This window comes from Python bivittatus, unplaced genomic scaffold (assembly GCF_059951505.1).
Source record: "Python bivittatus isolate LINGU-HERP-01145 unplaced genomic scaffold, Pbiv_v1 ctg000570_np1212, whole genome shotgun sequence".
Lineage (NCBI taxonomy): Eukaryota > Metazoa > Chordata > Lepidosauria > Squamata > Pythonidae > Python > Python bivittatus.
In genome coordinates this window covers 17,175,695-17,196,111 of record NW_028277097.1, presented here as the reverse complement: position 1 = coordinate 17,196,111, position 20,417 = coordinate 17,175,695, and the positions used below count along the sequence as shown (strand labels likewise).

At 42.4% G+C, this 20,417-nt stretch overlaps 1 protein-coding gene across 2 annotated transcripts in view; it reads right to left on the bottom strand.

The window, feature by feature from the left end:
- The window catches only part of ST8SIA5 (ST8 alpha-N-acetyl-neuraminide alpha-2,8-sialyltransferase 5), a 56,872-nt gene that overhangs the window by 7,928 nt on the left and 28,527 nt on the right, over nt 1–20,417 (bottom strand). For both annotated transcript variants that reach the window (XM_088152783.1, XM_088152784.1), the window contains 4 exons: nt 10,779–10,871; nt 9,091–9,177; nt 8,103–8,247; nt 4,527–4,639 (listed from right to left, as the gene is read on the bottom strand). In XM_088152783.1, the coding sequence (XP_088008909.1) occupies nt 4,527–4,639; nt 8,103–8,247; nt 9,091–9,177; nt 10,779–10,871 (438 nt within the window). The remainder of the gene's footprint in view (nt 1–4,526; nt 4,640–8,102; nt 8,248–9,090; nt 9,178–10,778; nt 10,872–20,417) is intronic.

Genomic DNA, 20,417 nt, shown 5'->3' with positions numbered 1-20,417 from the left:
AACAGCCAGGTTTTCAAGGACCATGGAGATATCACCAGGATGGGGGCCATGCATAGCAAGAATGCCAGGAAAGGTGAACTCAAGTGAATATAAGAGTGAATATAAGTGATTTCCGTTCTAATCTCCAGTCCAGAAGACCCAGAGACTGGGGGACCCCTATTTTAATGGTATAGCCTTCCACACGGAGAACTCATTTTTATTGGCAGCACAGCCTTCCCAAATCTAGATCTTCTTCATGGCTGAGAATTCTGGAAAGTGAAGACTACATATCTTGCTCAAGATGGATAAGTCTACTTGAGCAAATGTGAATGGTTCCTCTAATTCTCTTTTTCCACAGTGTTCAGTGCGCAGGTTGTCTTTGTCAAGAATGGTTACCAAGAAGAAAAGTAAATCTGGTTTTCAAAGAGATGACATCTGTGGCCACTTGTTGGCAGATCAAGGGAAGGAAAGGTAGGGAGAATTAGATTACAGTCAATTTTCCTTGGCTGAATGATGCTCTAGGAAAACTCAAGAACACCACAAGTTTAACTTATATTTTTGTTTAGTTTTAACTGAATAGGATTGGTCTGGGCCAAATATGTAAAATTATGAATCTTCTCATACAGGAGCTAAATAAAAGAGCAAGATGACATGTGCCAAAAATATACATTTGCACAAGCACCTCACAAACCAGGGTGGAAGATATAAGCTTGTTAGAATTGGTTTGACTGAAGCAGCATTTCCCTTTAACTTTTTTCTTCTTTTTTCTGATAAAGAAAGAAGTAGAAGAAACAGTAGGAAAACGTAGGAGTTTCCCAAAGAGAAAGCGGCATCTGGACTGCTGAATGAGTGAGTGAGAGAGACACAGCAGTTATATAAGGAAGGCCTAAGCAGGAGGCAGCCTTAGCATTTAGCCCGTGAGCAAGATCCACGTGGAATCTAAGATGCTGCTAAGGAGGTCCTCCTCAAAATGCCTCAATAAATTTCAGTTCAATCCCAAATCTATGCAGTGTCTATTTTTCTTAGATCGTTGAATACCTGGATTGAAATTACTGGCATTGCCCTGGGAAATTATACTTTAGGATATTTTGGATAAAATGACCACATGGTGGGCTTTGAGATTATTTCTGTCCACCTTCCTAATTTTTTTCCTTATCTCATCCCTCTGAACCCCATGATTTGATCTCTGTCTTTCTAACCCATGCCTGTGTATTCTGCAAATCTGCTTTTTTCATCCTCAGAGAAACAGCTGGAAGCTGAATTTGTAATCAAGGCAAGGCAAGACGTGCAGAAACAAAATTACAATTTATCATTAGGAATCCTTCCCTGTCACTCCTCTCCATGCAAAACACAGGCTTCTTCTTTATTTTATTTTATTTTATTTTATTTTATTTTATTTTATTTTATTTTATGGCGGAGAATTTATTTTTTGCACCCAAATAGAACATGTGCAGAGTTGCACCCCCCACTAAAATGGAAGCTCTTGATAAGATTCCCTATGATATTCTTGTCAAAAAGCTAATAAAATGTGTGCTATAAGGGTTTAATTTTGGCAGATTTTTAACTGGTTGATAGTCACAGTTACGAACTGGAAAAAACTGCAGAGTTGTATTTTGGAGCTGGTGTTACTTGGAAGATGAGGCAGAGAGTTTATGAAATTTGCAAGTGATCCTCAGCTAGAAGGCACAGCTAATACCTTAAAAGACACAAACAAGATTCAAAATACAGGATGGAAAAATAGCCCAATGCTTTTCAAGAAATAATATTCAGGGGAAAAAGATCTGGTACTGAAATGCAGAAGTATCTGGGACATCTAGTAGATCACAAGTGAAATATGAGCCAGCAATGCAGTATCTTCGGTAAAACTATTGATACAATTTCAAGCTGCATAATATTCACATTGCAAGAAGTGATGCTACCATTCTTTTCCTCTTGATCAGACTTTGTCTGCAGTCCTCAGTTAAAGAAGGACCAAGAAATTGGAACACATCCAGAGGAAGACAACTAAGATGGTAAGTAGGAGGAAAGCTGAATATATTTCTTCTGGAGATGAGATGATTAAGAGGCAATATGCTTGCCTTCTTCAACATTTATCACACTGATGATAGAGTAAAATTGTTTTCTTTCACTCTGGAAGGGTCAATCTCAGAGTTAGTTGTTCTACAATGGGACAAATCACCTTGGAGGGTGAGAAGTTTTCCTTTGTTAGGGCTTTATAAGCAGATGATTTCTCTGCTGTTATCTGCTGTAGGATTACTACAGTAAAGATGTCCTTCCTGGGAAAAATATTTGAAGGTCTCTCACCCTACATTACCATGGATCACTCTATAATATCATGCCACAACTTCCATTGTGCAAAATTTGCATAATGGTGATTCATCCCAATGGGCCACAGTGGAGAAAGGCATGGCACACAGTTGCCTCAACTGACTCACTGATTCGTCCCACTGTCTTGATATGAAGCATAAAAACCTGAACTTGCTTGCTTTGCTGGTTTGCTTATTATCCCCTTTGTTCTTTTAGAAAGGAAGACGTCCGTCAAGTCAAATGAATCCTAGGGATTTCATGAATGCATCCATGAAGGTTTTTTGGCAGCAGTACAAAAATGTTTCCCACTGGTTCCTGCCAGGATGTTTTTTTCAAATTCCCAGTCTAGGAACAGTCCTGGGGTTTCCTTGTGATTCCTAACCCAAATATTAACTAGGTCTCAACCATCTTAGCTTTTGGAAGATCAGTCACTTTCTGCCACCTGAGTAGGGCAAAAGGTAAATCTCTGTTGAACCAAACTCAACATCTGGTAACTTATGGAAACATCATTGCGGTTTTCTTGGCAATATACAGAAGTGGTTGGCCATTGCCTTCTTCTCATTCTAGCTCTCATCCCTGGGTTTTTTTGATGATCTACATTCAAGTACTAACCAGGTCTGATTATGTTTAGCATTTTTAAAAACAATAAACGGTGGCTAGTAGCTAATATCTGCTACCTGGTGATTATATGGACTCTCCCCAGTATCTCCTGGTCATCTTGCATCAAAGCACTAACTAAGTCTAACCCTACTTAGCATTTCCAGATCAGCCTTGGTTGGCTTGGTGCTGCCATCTACCTGAGCGGGTTCCTTGGTATTATAGCTGTTACCTAATAGGAACTGCATAGTTTCAATCTTTGTGAAAGATTTAAAAATGCAGGTCATTATTTGGTACTCATAAATTGTCAGCCCTTGGAACAGAAATCCACTTATTGCTGAAGCAAAATCTGTACTTCAGAAACAAAATCCTGTGGATATGCCCCTCAATGCAACACCAAGAGATTTTTTTTAAACAAAATACAACTCAGTAGAGAATTGTGAGAGATATTTACTAAATAAGGTCTTCAGGAGGACTGACAGTTGCTCTGGATCCTATATATGGGAGAGGAACACATACAAAGTATGGTTCAATGCATGAAATGATCACATGATCAGTACCATTCATCCAAGTCAGTAAATTCATCAGTTCACATATATAATCCCCAAAATTATTTTAGTATTTGGGGATTCCTTGAACACTTTTGTTTATTGGCCATTGATCTCAATAGAACAAAGCCAATGAATACAAAAATAAATTGATTTGGATAGAAGGAGAAAGAAGGATATAGAGGGAGAGGATTAAATTAACATTCTGTCCCAGCTTCTCAGACCCTGCTGAGATTCATGGCTTCATAATGCTGACCCCATAGTCAACCATAACATCAATCCAGCTAAACAAATAATGTCCCTCTGGCCCAGTTTGGCCATTTTTATCATCTTGGAGAAAATAAGGGAAATTTTCTTTCTCCTTTAGGCTACAGCTTCAAACATCATCTAGTGAAAAGGACCTGAAATGGATCCAAAGATCAGTTTTTTGTTAAGTCAGCAAGCTCAGAAAAGAATGATTTCCTGTCCTTTTTTCTTTAATTCTGTCTTAAATCCCTACATTAGCAATCTTGGAAGAATTTTGGGCTCTTTTTGAGATGTAAAGCTAATGATAGGTTAAAAAAAAAATTAAAAGCTGTTGTATACATTTTATATTTTATTAATCCCAATGGTTCTTCAGTTATTAATTCTTTATCAAGGGGCTAAAGGCAGAAGAGCAGAAAAACAATAAATATTAAAATGTATGAGTTTTTTAAATGGTTATTATGGTAGAGATCATAAACTGTTTACTGCTGTTTTTTCTGCTCTTTTACCTTTAATCAATTAATCAATTGATTAATCAATTGATTGATTGATTGATCAATTCATCAATTTGCAGGTGTAAATTTTTGCACCATTTAAATAGTCAAAACCATGGATATAAGCAAGCAAACTCCCACTACTGTGCATTATCTCTTGCTTTGTTAAAATTCTGATCGCATCTGACGTTAAAGAGCCCTAATCCTTACAGTTTCATTTCCAGCTACTTCTGACGGTGTAAAAGCTCAGTGAACGAAGTGTGAAAAAACCTGAAAAATTGCCCATACATACATTAGCAGCAACGGCGACACGGTCCGTGTACATAAAAACGCAAAGGAGATAATGCTGGGCAATTACCGGAACACAAAATCGGCACTGTCGATCTCACCGCCGCACTGGCTGTTCTTCAGAATCCCTCCATTTCCAACCACTGCACATTTCTTAAACTGGGAACGATAGTAGGGCATCTCCTGGAGCAAAGTGGAGAAAACGGAGAATAGGAGCAGTTCTTGGCAAAGATCTACACATTTACCGTGGGTGAAATGAGGACAGGGGGGACCCTGTACAGTTACAAAGGTTGGGCAGCACTCCGTGCAGAGGGGAGCAGAAGGACACCTGCCCGCAAACCCTTAAAGCAGGTGCCCCTTTTGGGGAGAGGATGTGGGTGTTCTCCATAGCCTGAGAGGCTAGCCTCAGAGCATGCAAACTGTAATTTATAATGAATCACCCATCTTAAAGCTGCCAAGGTTGAGAAACACTGCTTTACAGCAAGGCCTGGTTGAGTGGAAAAATTCTGTCCTTGTTCTGTGTGGATACAGAACATCTGCCAGTGTTGCGAGCCAATTCTTTGAAGCTTCAAATTGGATGAAAGCGTAGATGTACTCTCTCAAAGTGGAAGCAGCATGTCCATTTTTGGTTAGCTGCATCTAACGTCAGTGAGGTGGACTGGCGTCTATGTATTGTTTTAGGAGGTTTGATATATTTGATGTATTTTCTTTGGCCCCGTTCTTTGCTGAAATTTTATTGGAAGCCACCATGGGGTGGCTCTGCCGGGAGCATGCCAGGTAGAAATGCACATCAAAATATAATATAATATAATATAATATAATATAATATAATATAATATAATATAATATAATATAATATAATATAATATAATATAATATAATATAAAATATTAAATAAAATAAAATATTAAATAAATAAATAATAAAATGTTAAATAAAATAAAATAAAAAATAATTAAAATTAAAATAAATAAAATAAAACAAAATAAACATCAGCTACATCTTTTCTGGAGAATCTCGTAGGTGCACTCTGCAGCTGACCCCCAATCTTGGGAAAAGCTGTGGCTACTTAAGATGTTGCAGGCAGGTGTTGCATCAGTGCTCCTGCACACCCCAAAGCCTTTGTGAGATTGAATCCAAAGTACCTGAAAGACCTTTTGGTTCTGTCCTTTAAATTCCTAATGTAGCCTGCCACAACCCGAGGCCTGCCACACGTGTTATACTACGATACCTATCATTCATCCTATATCTAATCCCAACTCCAGCCAAGTTGAGGAAAGATAACTTTTGAGCCATGCCACCCCTTCTGTGGAATGCCCTCCCAGACTCTTATAGTCATTCTGACCCCTTATCTTTTCAGGCTCTTTAGCAAAACAGTTCACAGCAACTACTGATTTTATTACGACCTGACTTGCTGCCGCGTTTTTCACCAATTCTGCGATTCACGTAATATCCTGAAATGTAACATAACATAACCAAGTGGAAAGCCGCAAGAAACTAACCAAGGTTAAAACTAACTGAGTCCTGAGGAGACCACAAGACAGCGGTCTCTGGGGGGTTTAGAGCTCTTGAAGATGAGGGAATAGTCATCTTGCTCAAACCACAGATGGTGCCTTCAAAAGGACCCTGGGTTGGCACACTTCCTTTTCTAATTACATTCAGAAATTGCTTGTTAACTGCCTCTCAGCTATTAGGAACCTATGGATCGACAAGTCCGAAAACACCAGGTGAGTTTCCTTCAATCCTTAGCGAAATAAGATTTAAATACAAGTTTAAGGATTTTTTAAAAATGATTTTAAAAAAATTCTTAATGTAATTCAGAGCATTGTGTGAGTACAGCCACTGCTCAAGGAACTAAGGTTGGAATGTAGAAATAAAAAACATAATGAACAACCAGTATGAAACCAGCTCAGATTGCACACATCCAAATACGCCTATCTAGAATTTTTGACTATTAAGGCATTGTGATCTGTCATGTCAATAAAGATTTTATGCTTATGTCTATTAGGAATATGCATTCAGACACAAGTGTCCGATACAAAGCATGATGACGCTAACATTATGAATGTCATGACATCATCATGCAAGTGACTCAAAGGTCATAATTTGTGTCATTTGTGCAGTGATGTCATGATTCATGTGACATCACTTACCCCTTGGCTCCCCCCATGGACACTCAAGGGGATTCCCATATTTTAAATCTATCATTTGGTAGATACCTGGATGTCCTTTACATATTCAGAAAGGGAATTTCAAAATATTTTCATTTCCACTTGTGTTTTATTAAGTGCTTATTAAAGGCTGTGATCAATCAACTTCTACTGCCCAACTGTAGAAGGCATTTTATAAATCATTTATTAAATATAACAAAACGAAGCCTCTCCAACTAGAAGGAAGAGATGTCAAGTTTACAGCGCTAAGATTTAATCTCTGTTGTATCCAATGTCACACTCCTGGAAAAAACATTGCCTGTGACCTTGGGAGACCGCTGATGGTATCAGATTAGGAAGGACCAATCTTTTGACTAAGGGGAGATAGAGAATGGCTGGCATCTTGCAGATACAGAGAGACCCTACAAAAGTACTATTAATGCACGCATAGTTTATCAGTAATTTTGCAACAGAAAAACAAATGTGATTTGAAAAAAATAATTCAAGCATGCATTGTGCAGTACTCATAAAGGAAAATAAACAGTCCTCTGGAGCTCTGAGGTCAACCTAGCAGATCTTTTGCAGGCAAGTAACAGATGACAGAGTTAACATGTATCATATTTCTGGACAGTCCACTGCTCTCCAAGAGCTGGAGAAATGAACTTGCCTCTCTATTCACTGAATTAACCATGGGGCAAAGAGATCAGTGAATCTTCTGCCACATGCCCAACTGCAAATAAGCTTTATAAAAGAAGCTTTCCCCCAGATAGAAGAAGTCTAGAACCTAAGATGCCAATTGGCAGAGAAAGCCTGAGAATTGAATACTGGAATCTGGGAAATGGTTGGAGTTAATCTAGCTCACAGAGTTTGGGAAACGGCCAAGGCAAAACTCTAAATAACCCCAAAACTAACAATAGCAAAGGGGTGAAAGACAGCACAGAGTAGTTCTTGAGAAGACAACAGATGGATTAATAAAGCCCTGATTTGAGCAATCCACTGTGTCCTAAATAAATCACAATAAGCTGGAAGCACATAAGCTGGAATCACACAACACACTACACCAAAACAGAAGAAATCCCATTATCGTGTGATGTAGAGTCTGAACTCAACCAGTAAGTTAGTGGATCAAATCTCACTTCAGCTGCAAACTGATTAGATGGCCTTACTTAAATTATGTTGATTAGCCATTTTCCGCATGGATAGGATAGCTCTCTGATGTGCCATGCTAAATATAAATTATGCTGCCGTTCTCTCAATATGCAGCAATGAGATGGCAGGTGGCAGAATAATCAGGGCAGCTACGAAGGAAATCACCACAATACAGAGAGTAAGCGTAATTTATTTATTTATTTCAGACATTATCTCACTTTTCATTTCTGCTACAACATTCAGGCTGCCACGCCTGGAAAGTCCAGGCAGTTTCTTTGCATCCAACTGCTCACTGGTATCAGACCTACTCAGGGGGAATTATTTTTAAGTCAATGTAGGTACCACACCTTTGGAAACATTCTGAATACTTCATTGTTGATATGGAAGATGCGGCTGGTATCTACTTCGTATTTCAGCTCTGTTCCCAGGGGCGTGTTCTTTTGGGTTGTGAAGAGGAAAGCTGGTGCATTGCAGCACCTGGACAAAGTAGACCTAGATGAAGGAGCAGGAAGAACACACGTGAATTTACTGCAGTTGGGTCAAACATAAACCACAATCAAGTGCAACCAGCTAGTGTAGCAGGGATACTGAGACAGACAAACACAGGATTCCTGTTCCAGCCAGATAATCTGTCAACAGCCCTGAGCTTCTGTAGGGATGAAGGAAGTCCCCTCCTTCAGTAGATCAGGACTGCTAGGACCATGGCCGTAGCTCAGTGGTGTTTGCAGAAGGCCCAAGGTTTAATCCCCAGATTTCAAAGTTGGAATGTGGAAGACTGTGTCTGAGATCATCCAGAACAGATGTCTGACACAAGGTAAGCCAGTTTCCTCCTATCTGGTATCTGTCAGATGTACTAGGACTCCAACTCCCAGAATTCCAAACCAGCCTACTGTATTTCAATCCCAACACATCTAGAAAGTGCTATGCTGGAGGAGACAATGCTCAGATAGAACCATAATCTGATTCAATGGCTTGGTCCTGTGATAAAGCATGGTTTGCTGAATACATTACTATTGGCTGGGTCACTGTTCTTATCTGTTCTGACTGGTTTTTGGTAAAATACAGCCAGGCAGATTTGCTCACAGTAGCAGGCCTGGAAAGAGATAATTTATTCTTCCTGGAGCTGAATCACTTCCTCAAGCAGATGCTTGCTCCATGAAAGAAAAACAATAAACCTGCAATCAACCTTTTCCCCAGAGTTGCTACTATGGCTGAAGTGATAGCCCCCTTCACTGCAAAATCCAGTTATCCATTTCCAATGTCAGGATATACTTGGTGCTGGGGATTTGATGAAGTTCACTGAAATCTCTTAGCCCCAAGTTGACCCCATCTTACTTGAAGAAGTTGGCTTCGGTGATATTCATCTCCCATTTGCATATCTGAAGATTCTTCCACCTTTCAAACAGTTCTGTCTGCTTCGTTCTAAAACAGATAGGAAGAAATGGTCATCTTAGAGCTGATTTCCAAAAGCAGCAGAGTCTACATCCCAACCTTGATAACAACAGTACCACTTTGTCCTGATCAAGGAAGAATCACATGAGAACAAGTCTAGCTTCCATCTGATGTTCTCCTCTGCCTGATAGCAAACGGGCAGCCCATTCCACACACGGAGCTTTTCAAAAGTGTGCAGATTTTGCACACTTAAATACAATACTTATTTTCTACCATATGGACTGCTATGCTTTACAAACAGAAAGCAGCCAACTTTTCATTGGCCAATGAACTGAGCCTCAAGAGGCAATCAAAGGACTTTTCTTGGACAGAAAGTTAAATAGCAGGTGCATCCATCAAGGAGACTCTGAGTCTCTGTGTCTTCACTAATCTATTCTCTCAAAAGCATGAGACTTGAGCCAGACTTCACTCCTGTAAGAGAACCTTCACTGAGACATGTCCTCCAGTGATCCTTTGCACCCTCCTCATCCATCAAAGTGGAAGCTATTTCGTCATCTGAAGGAAACAGTCTTCTGCTGCACTAACTCACAGAAAATTTGGAAAGGCTGCGCATTTCTAAATCACCTACAGATGGTCTCTAAGCTTGCTAGAATCCACAGTATTCAAGCAATTGAATTATTTATTCAATTTGAACTGTTATTAAACAATTATTAGATTAGAGCAAACTGACAAATTTTATTTTATTTTATTTTATTCTGTCTGTCTGTCTGTCTATCTATCTATCTATCTATCATCTACATATCAAACAAAACAAAATTTTTATTTGTCTCCTTTTTTAAAATACTTCCTAGGTTTTTCTTTCACCTTTTTCTTTTTTTTTTCCCTTCTGTTTTTATTTTAAGTAGTTTAGTATAAGGTAGGATTTTTCTCTTCTTTTCTTAAGCACATACTGTATCATACAATACATACTTTTTTCTTCTAAAGTCTACAGTCTTTTATATAATCGTAATATAATTAGAAACCCATGTTGTTTACATATAAGATTACATAACAATATATAATACCTTCCAAGAAGTGTGTTAACATTTTTAAGATTAATAAACTGTTAAAAAAAAAAAGAATATAACAAACTGCCATTATTCACGGCAGGCACAGTTAGGGTACACAGAGTAAGGAAAATGAACTTGAGGGGGATGTGCAGGACCGTTTACCTAGGCAAAAGTGGCTGAAACATTTTTAAGTCCAGGTAACATTCAGAGTGGTTCAGACAGATACCTCCTAATTCACTGAACCAAAAGGAGGAGGAGAATCAGCACAATCAGACCTGCAAGATTCTGTTATTATAGTCGATTTCAATAAAAGTAGTTTTAGCCTTCCAGTGAAGTTGATTTCATGGTCTGGTCTACCTAGTGGGACTGACACAGGGTGGAAGAGTTGTGTAAGTCAACTTTCTTGTTTCAAAATAGAAAGAACACCCCAAATCCTATAGGAATCCCTTTTTTCCCCTCACAAAAGGTCACACCAGATTAGACTGTTTTATCCAAGTTTGGATAAAAGTTTTCTGGATGAAATCTGGCATGCCCTCAGCTCAGAATTGCCTAGGACAGAAAAAATGAACAGGTTCTACTTACAGCGAGAGAACCTTCAACTCCATTATTTCCCGCCTTAGATCCAGGCATTTTGTAGAGTTGTACTCCAAAGGGCCGTCATAAAATTCAAAGTACCTAAGGAAGAACAAACAAAAACAAAACAAAAAAATGTGAGCCCTTTTGGACATTATCTTCTCCCAACTTGGTGCACCTTTCAAATACGTTTGTCTGCCAATCCCATAAATCCCAGTCATCTGACCGGGGTTTGTGGAGCGTATCATCTCAATGTAATGGGGAAGCTAACGAGGAAACAGACCCACACAAATGGAGCAGCTTTGTTCCCATGTGCTCTTCCTTTGGTTACCGGATTAACCCATTTTCTGAGTTCACAGAATAACACGTCACCATAAGCACTAACCATATTGGATGGATTTGCACCACAGCTTAGCAAGAACACTACCCAAGTTCAGCCTGCCATGGAAAGCCAACTATGAGGTCTTGTGTGTTATATGAACAAAGCCATGCTTTTATAACCACCTGAATAATCTGGGCACAGATAACCAAAGTCTATTTGCTCCTAGACAGACTGGGGAAATCTTGCCTAGAAGAATCTGTTTTGGGGATTTTTCTTTGCATATTCCTCCTGCCGGTGCAACCATCTACAGCTTGTACGGTCTGGCATTCAAATAGCTAATTTTCCAGTTTAACCCGCTGTTCTTTCAAGCCACAGGATAAATCTGACCAGCCCAGCAGCCAAGGCATTTTACAAAATGAATACTGGAAAATATCTTTCTAAGAAGAGCTATTGACACAAGGGAAATAATAACTGAGAGACCCAGTCAGTGATGGATAAGCAAGTGTACAAAGAGAATACAGTGTGTATTACCCCATGAGACTTTCTTTAGCTTGCTGTCTTCAATTTACATTTCTCTTTTGTCTGTGTGTTCCTTATTAAACAAACAAAATTGCAGAAGTGCTAATGAATGGATGGTGCAAACCAAACAAAAATATACACATCAAATTCATCTGTGCATTGGACAAAGACTGACAAGCCATAGAATGGACAGTAACAACTGTACAGTTATACCATTGTACAATTCTAACTGATATACAATTAAAATTCAAAGGAGAGAATGCCTGAAATGCATGTCATTAACAAAGCAACTCCAGAAAATTCAGCCAAATACCCTGAAGTCTGTCCTCCATGCGGCTCTATTGGCAAAAACAGGACTTGACCCAGGTAATCATGATCCCCACATTTTTTTTTTATATTCAGTGAAAAAAAAATACAGGTATATTTATTTCTTCATAAATATCCATATTCTACTATACTACATATCATGTACATCATAAAACATGCTCCAAACTATATTATATTTTGTATATTCTGTATATTGTAGAGAGGCCTTTGATTGTATTGAACACATTGGGCTATGGTATGTGCTCAGAAAAACGGGTATCCCAGAACATCTCATTGTCCTCATGAGAAGCTCATATTCAGGTCAGGAAGCCACAGACTGGACAGAACATGCCAAAACAGACTGGCTACCGGTTGGCAAAGGAGTGGGACAAGGCTGTATCCATTTCCCCTTACTTATTCAATGTACATGCTGAATATATACTAAGGGAAGCTGGGTTGGAAGAAGATGAGCATGGTTTTAAAATTGAAGGTAGAAACATCAATAACCTGCACTATGCTGATGACACTACCCTGATAGCTGAAAATGCAAAGGATCTGCAAGCCCTACTGCTAAAAGTCAAAGAGCACAGTGAAAAACAGGACTAAAATTAAATATAAAGAAGAGCAAACTAATGAACAACATGATAAATGAACCTTCAAAGATGATGCCCATTCCACACTTGGGCCCTCTCAAAATACCAGACTGGAAAATTCCAGCTCGCATTTTGATAATCTGTTGCCCAGCAGGCAAGAGAAACTCCAAGAGTGAGAGTGAAAAAGCGGAGCTGGTGGCCCATTTTATATAAAATTTCCTGGCCTGTTTTCTCTTTATTTCCCATTTATCCAAATAAACAGGATTTTAAAAAAAGAACCCCTGCCCTCAACAAGAAGAAAGCACACAAAACAAGAATGGCACAAATCCATCCAGCACTTCATAAATAATTTTCTAAAAGACTTATAAAGAACCTTCACATGAACTGAGTAATCAAAATGCTCAGAAGGAGCCCAACATCTAAGCCAGGTTTCCGGTGAGAGAGGCATTCCTTGGAAAGACAAGGGGGGCAGGTGAGATCACATGGGCACGATGTCATTGCACAAATCATATCAATGGAGATTCTACCAGACACCTATGTCTAGAGAGTGATAACCGTCTTTCAAAAAGTTTGATGACTACCAGTGGCCAGCTGAGGTACATTATCAAGTCTGTTCTCCTGCCAGCCTGCTTCTTGGCCAGTCGATCTGACCTGTGGAGCTCAGCCCTCTGTTGTTGCATCGTTAAAGCATATCTCTGCTTGGGACTGGTTGGGTGAATCTCAGAGTGTAGGTAGGGAGTCCTGGAGGCTTGCTGCATCTGCCTCAACCAGAATGGAGTCATTGGCTTCAACCCTGCTGGAATCACCCCCTCCAGGACTATTATCCCTAGAAGCCCCTGGCTCTACTTCCTCCTCCTCCTTCTCCTCCTCCTCCTAAGACAAGTCCAGCAGGGCCATAACAGCCACTGAGATTGGTATCTCTTGGTCTCACACATACACACTCTCTCTGTCATCAATGGGCACAGCAACAAATGTCCAATTTAGGGAAGGCATTCTTTTCCCCTTTTGCAGTGAGAGCAAGAAGTCTGCTATCTTACTAGATCAAAATTATACATCAGAACTGCATGGTATTAGATATTTTATCTCCCATTCCCCCAACTCAGGAGCATCCATGTTCTCCAGAACATAATTTCACTCTCCTTCCTCCTTTAGCTCTCTCCTCCAGTCCAGGGTTTTCACCCTAGGGTCCAGGAAGGACTTGAATGGGTTCTGCAGGCCTCTCTCTGCAAGGAACTAAGAGACAACTATCCACAAGAGATCCCTCGGGGAGAAGGATTTTTCTCCCTCTTAGTCACTAAGGTACAGCAGAAAAGCCATCTGACATTGAGAAACCCCACTCCTCTCGGTCAGAGGTTCCAGGAATGATTTTTAATGAACAGGTTCTGCAACTTGAAAAATGTTGAAAGCCCCTGTTCTAGTCAATATGGTTTACCACTGATTAATTATACCTCAATCTTTGGGTCACAAGATAATCTATGCTTCACCCACCCCTTTGCCCCATACCAGGTGCATCTGTGGGAAGAGGATCAGCAAAGTCAATGTGATTGAAGACCCATCCCTCTTTTACATGTGTTGTGTCTGTGGAGAATTCTGAACTTAGGACTAGCACAAGTCCTGGTGGTCAGATCTGTTAACTCTGCAGGGCTGGGAGTCCTCTTGAAGTAGACTTTCTCTCTAACAGTCCCTCTCTATTTATGCTATGATGTGGCTACTTCTTCTGCAATTGATTGGTTTAGCAGATGGGCCAAGAGGCTGTTCTTCAGCGGTGAACCTATGTATTTGCTGTCCCCAGCAACTGCACGTTTTGACTCTGTGAATGCCCCATGATGTAATTACGTGCTGTTGAAGACTTCTAAAGCAGAATAAATAGCATGGAAGGGGCTATGAGGCCAGACCTCCATTCCATCCCGCTGAATCAACCTACTTCATCAATGCATGATTGGCAGCAATGTGGCCACTGGACACAACAGTTCCTTTATCATCAGTGGCCCAAGTTCCACGACTCTCATCCCCCAAATGCTTTCTATGGTGGCTTTGCTCATACAAAGGGCATCTGGCAGCGTCAAAACAATTTTGGCTAATGGGATCATCCATCTATGCTACCTACATCTCCTAAAGAAAAAGTAACATACAAATACATACATATAATAACCCCTTCATGGATCACTGCCTTGTCGTGGCGAAGGGGCTTGCGTAACTCAGTGAAGCCATGAGCTATGCCGTGCAGGGCCACCCAAGACGGACAGGTCATGACAGAGAGTTCTGACAAAATGTGGTCCACTGGAGAAGGAAATGGCAACCCACTCCAGTGTCCTTGCCAAGAAAACCCCATGGACATTGTTAAAAGGCTAAAAGATATGATGCCGGAAGATGAGCCCCTCAGGTCGGAAGGTGTCTAATATGCTACTGGGGAAGAGTGGAGGGCAATTCCAAGTAGCTCCAGAAAGAGTGAAGCGGCTGGGCCAAAGCCGAAAGGACGTTCAGCTGTGGATGTATCTGGAAGCGAAAAGAAGGTCCGATGCTGTAAAGAACAATATTGTATAGGTACCTGGAATGTAAGATCTATGAACCAAGGCAAGCTGGATGTGGTCAAACATGAGATGACAAGATTGAACATCGACATCTTGGGAATCAGCGAACTGAAATGGACGGGAATGGGTGAATTTAATTCGGGTGACCATTATATCTACTACTGTGGGCAAGAAACCCTTAGAAGAAATGGAGTTGCACTCATAGTCAATAAGAGAGTGGGAAAGGCAGTAATGGGGTACAACCTCAAAAACGACAGAATGATCTCAGTGCGTATCCAAGGCAAACCATTCAACATCACAGTAATCCAAGTCTATGCCCCAACCACTGATGCCGAAGAAGCTGAAATTGACCGGTTCTATGAAGACCTACAACACCTTCTAGAACTAGCACCAAAAAAAGATGTCCTTTTCATCATAGGGGATTAGAATGCTAGAGTAGGAAGTCAAGGAGTAATTGGAATAACAGGCAAGTTTGGCCTTGGAGCACAAAATGAAGCAGGGCAAAGGCTAATAGAATTCTGTCAAGAGAACAAGCTAGTCATAGCAAACACTCTTTTCCAACAACACAAGAGACGACTCTACACATGGACATCACCAGATGGTCAATACCGAAACCAGATTGATTATATACTTTGCAGCCAAAGATGGAGAAGCTCTATACAGACAGCAAAAACAAGACCAGGAGCTGACTGTGGCTCAGATCATGAGCTTCTTACTGCAAAATTTAGGCTTAAATTGAAGAATGTAGGGAAAACCACTAGACCACTCAGGTATGACTTAGATCATATTCCTTGTGAGTACACAGTGAAGGTGATGAATAGATTTAGAGGATTAGATTTGGTAGACAGAGTGCCTGAAGAACTATGGACGGAGGTCCGTAACATTGTACAGGAGGCAGCAACTAAAACCATCCCAAAGAAAAAGAAATGCAAGAAAGCAAAATGGCTGTCTGATGAGGCTTTACAAATAGCTGTGGAAAGAAGGAATGCGAAAAGCAAGGGTGAAAGGGAAAGATATAAGCAACTGAATACAGATTTCCAGAGAATAGCAAGGAGAGATAAGAAGGCCTTCTTAAATGAACAATGCAAAGAAATTGAGGAAAACAATAGAATGGGGAAGACTAGAGATCTCTACAAGAAAATTGGAGATATGAAACGAACGTTTAGTGCAAAGATGGGCATGAAAAAGGACAAAAAAGGCAGGGACCTAACAGAAGCAGAAGAGATTAAGAAGAGGTGGCAAGAATACACAGAAGAACTATACAAGAAAGATCTTAATGTCCCTGATGTCCACGCTGGTGTGATCGCTGACCTTGAGCCAGACATCCTAGAGAGTGAAGTCAAGTGGGCCTTAGGAAGCATTGCTAACAACAAAGCTAGTGGAGATTACAGTATTCCAGCTGAGTTATTTAAAATACTAAAAGATGATGGTGTTAAAGTGCTGCACTCAATATGCCAGCAAGTTTGGAAAACGCAACAGTGGCCACGGGATTGGAAAAGGTCAGTTTATGTTCCAATTCCAAAGAAGGGCAATGCCAAAGAATGCTCAAACTATCGCACAATTGCACTCATTTCACATGCTAGCAAGGTTATGCTCAAAATCCTACAAGCTAGGCTTCAGCAATACATGAACCGAGAACTACTGGATGTACAAGCTGGGTTTCAAAGAGGCAGAGGAACTAGAGATCAAATCGCCAACATTCGCTGGATCATGGAGAAAGCACGAGAGTTCCAGAAAAATATCTACTTCTGCTTCATTGACTATGCAAAAGCCTTTGATTGTGTGGATCACAACAAACTGTGGCAAATTCTTAAAGAGATGGGAGTACCAGACCACCTTACCTGTCTCCTGAGAAATTTGTATGCGGGCCAAGAAGCAACAGTTAGAACCGGTCATGGAACAACCGATTGGTTCAAAATAGGGAAAGGTGTACGACAAGGCTGTATACTGTCACCCTGCTTATTTAACCTATATGCAGAGTACATCATGAGAAATGCCAGGCTGGAAGAATCACAAGCCAGAATTAAGATTGCAGGGAGAATCATCAACAACCTCAGATATGCGGACGATACCACCCTAATGGCAGAAAGTGAAGAAGAACTAAAGAGCCTCTTGATGAGGGTGAAAGAGGAGAGTGCGAAAGCTGGCTTGAAACTCAACATTAAAAAAACTAAGATCATGGCATCTGGACCCATCAATTCCTGGCAAATAGAAGGGGTAGAAATGGAAGCAGTAACAGACTTCATTTATTTGGGCTCCAAGATCACCGCAGACGGAGACTGCAGCCATGAAATTAAAAGACGCTTGCTCCTTGGGAGGAAAGCTATGGCAAGCCTAGATAGCATATTAAAAAGCAGAGACGTCACCTTGCCGACAAAGATCCGCATAGTCAAAGCTATGGTTTTTCCAGTAGTAATGTATGGCTGTGAGAGCTGGACCATAAAAAAGGCTGAGCGCCGAAGAATTGATGCCTTTGAACTGTGGTGCTGGAGAAGACTCTTGAGAGTCCCCTGGACTGCTAGGAGGTCAAACCAGTCAATCTTAAAGGAAATCAACCCTGATTGCTCATTGGAAGGATCGATAATGAAGCTCAAGCTCAGATACTTTGGTCACCTAATGCGAAGAGAGATCTCTTTGGAGAAGACCCTGATGCTGGGAAAGATTGAAGGCAAAAGGAGAAGAGGACGGCAGAGGATGAGATGGTTAGATAGCATCACTGAAGTAATGAGCATGAAACTGAGCAAACTCAGGGAGGCTGTGAAGGACAGGAAGGCCTGGCGCAATATGGTTCATGGGGTCACGAAGAATCGGACACGACTTAACGACTAAAGAACAACAACATATAATAATCTATCACTCCTGCCCTCTCCACTTTTTTCAGCTGGGCTCTCTAATTTTTGTTTTGTTTTGTTTTATGGTTTTGAAGTGATGCTAGATAGATGAGTTGCTAGATAGATGAGTTCAGATGAGTTTCTGAAGTTGTAGCCTCAACAGAGAACTCAGGTTCAGAAGCCTGATTCATCCTTCTTTTTTAAGTTGCAAAACTGTTCTGTGAATTAAGGGTCGGTAGCTGAGTTATGGACAGTTAAGGTCATGGTTATGGTTACATCCAGTAGTTATGGTGGGATTTTTTTCCATACACAATAGGAAGGAAAAGGGGCATTTGTCTTGAACACAAGTGGGGACAATTGCAAATAGTTTCCCCATATCTGTAAACCTGATTATAGATAAGGATGCCTTTAAAGATCATTCAGATGTTCCAGCTGTTATAAACAACAGCAATTTGAAGGGGGGGGGAGCCAGAAACGTTTACATTGTGAGATTTGCCCCGTTCGACAGAGAAACTCTCGTGACACGTGTGGTTCACAAAGAAGGTTTACTCATGCGTAACGTAGTAGTCACAAGCAAAGCCAGGACTGGCTTGGTACATTTGCATCACTTGTTATATTCCCCCCTTCCCGCGCTTTTTTCCCGCCCCGCGTCACGTTGCAGCTGCGGATTATTGGCCCCCAATAATCCCCCTTGATTGTTCATGATGGCAGGATCGGTCAGGGTCCATTGTCCTTGATTGCCAGTCCCCCTCCGGCTGGGTTGGTTCCTCCCCGTTACGTGCAAGCCCGTGGGTTCTGTGCTGCGTTGCGATCTTGTTTCGCTGCCCTGCGGCCCCGTTCCTTGCATGCTCGCGCCGTTATCAGCTCATAGTTAAAAGCTTCCGCTGCGGTTTTCCTGTTTAGCTGGCCGCAGGTGGCTCGTTAATTAGCGGCGCTTTCGGTTCCTCTTTTCCCCGCTAGCTACCGCCGGTGGATTCCGCGTGGTCTGGCTGCGAGCTTCCCTGCAACCCCGTGCTTCCCTGAAGCCTCGTGCTGACCGAACCTGACATGCCGCCCCCCTGACGACAACTCCCCCCCCTCGGTCCTATTTCGGCTTCCCGGGGTATTTACTGTAAAAGTCCCGCACTAGGTCCGGCGCCCTTATGTGGGTTTTACTCACCCATTCGCTGTGGGACTTGGGGAAATGTTTCCATTGCACTAGGAGCTGGGTCGGCCCCTTGTGCCTCCGGGCGTCCAGTATCCGGTTGATTTCGAAATGCTGCTCCCCCCCGACCATGATGGGTGGTGGTACTCCCTCCGCCTTGTGCCAGGTGTTCCCCGGCTGGTGCAACTTTAGCAGGCTGCAATGGAACACCGGGTGGATCTTCCCGAGGCTTTTCGGGAGCGTCAGCCTGACGGTCACCGGATTGATGACCTCTGAAATGGGGAACGGCCCCACAAACCTCGGGCTGAGTTTTTTCGATGCCTGGTGCGTCTTTAGGTTTTTGGTTGACAGATACACCTGGTCCCCCACTTTCCACTTTTCCTCGGGGAGCCTCTTGCGGTCCGCGTGCTTCTTGTAGTCGGCTTTGGCTCTTTGCAATGCCGCGTGCGCCGCTCGCCGGGTCTCGTCGATTTGGGCGAACCAGGCGTCCAGGGAGTTGATCTGGGATTCCGGCTGAGGCAGCTCCGGCATGGGGACGAAATCTCTCCCGGTGGCTACTTTGAACGGAGAGAACCCGGTGCTCTTGTGGACGGCGTTGTTGTATGCCACCTCCGCGAATGGTAGTAGCTCCGCCCAATCGTCCTGTTGGTGCCCCACGTAGCAGCGCAGGTACTGTTCGAGCCCCCCGTTCAGGCGTTCCGTGGCTCCGTCCGTCTGCGGGTGCGCCGCGGAGGATAGGGCTTGCTTCGTCCCCACCCGCTTCAGGAACTCCCGCCAGAACCGCGCGATGAAGTTGCCGCCCCAATCGCTGACGATACGTCGAGGTGCGCCGTGGAGTCGGTAGACATGTTGCACGAACAGTCTCGCCAGCCCCTCGGCCGTGGGGACTCGCCGGCACGCTACAAAGTGCGCTTGTTTGGAGAATAAGTCCGTGACCACCCAAATGGCGGTCTTCCCCTTAGTCTCCGGGAGCTCCACTATGAAGTCCATGGCGACCTCTTGCCAAGGGCCGTCGGGTTCCGCTACCGGCTGGAGTAGGCCTCTAGGTTTGCCTTTGGCTCCTTTCGCTGTTGCGCACACCGGGCAACCCCCCGAGTACGCCTCCACGTCCTTCCGGAGCGTGGGCCACCAAAACTGCCGTCGGATTAAGTGGAGTGTCTTTACGAAGCCGTAATGCCCCGCGCTCCAGCTGTCGTGGGCTCTCTCCATGACCTCCCGTCGGCAACCCTCGGGCACGTACAGCTTTCCTTCGTGCCACCACAACCCCTCTTGGCCGGTTAGCGCCTCTCGGTTCTGCTTGAGCCAATCGTCCCGCTCCGCCGCCTCCGCGAACCCTTGCCTTACTTCAGACGCCGTGTCCCGTCGCTCCCCCTTGGTCTGGCTTCGGGTCACCGCTTTTGCA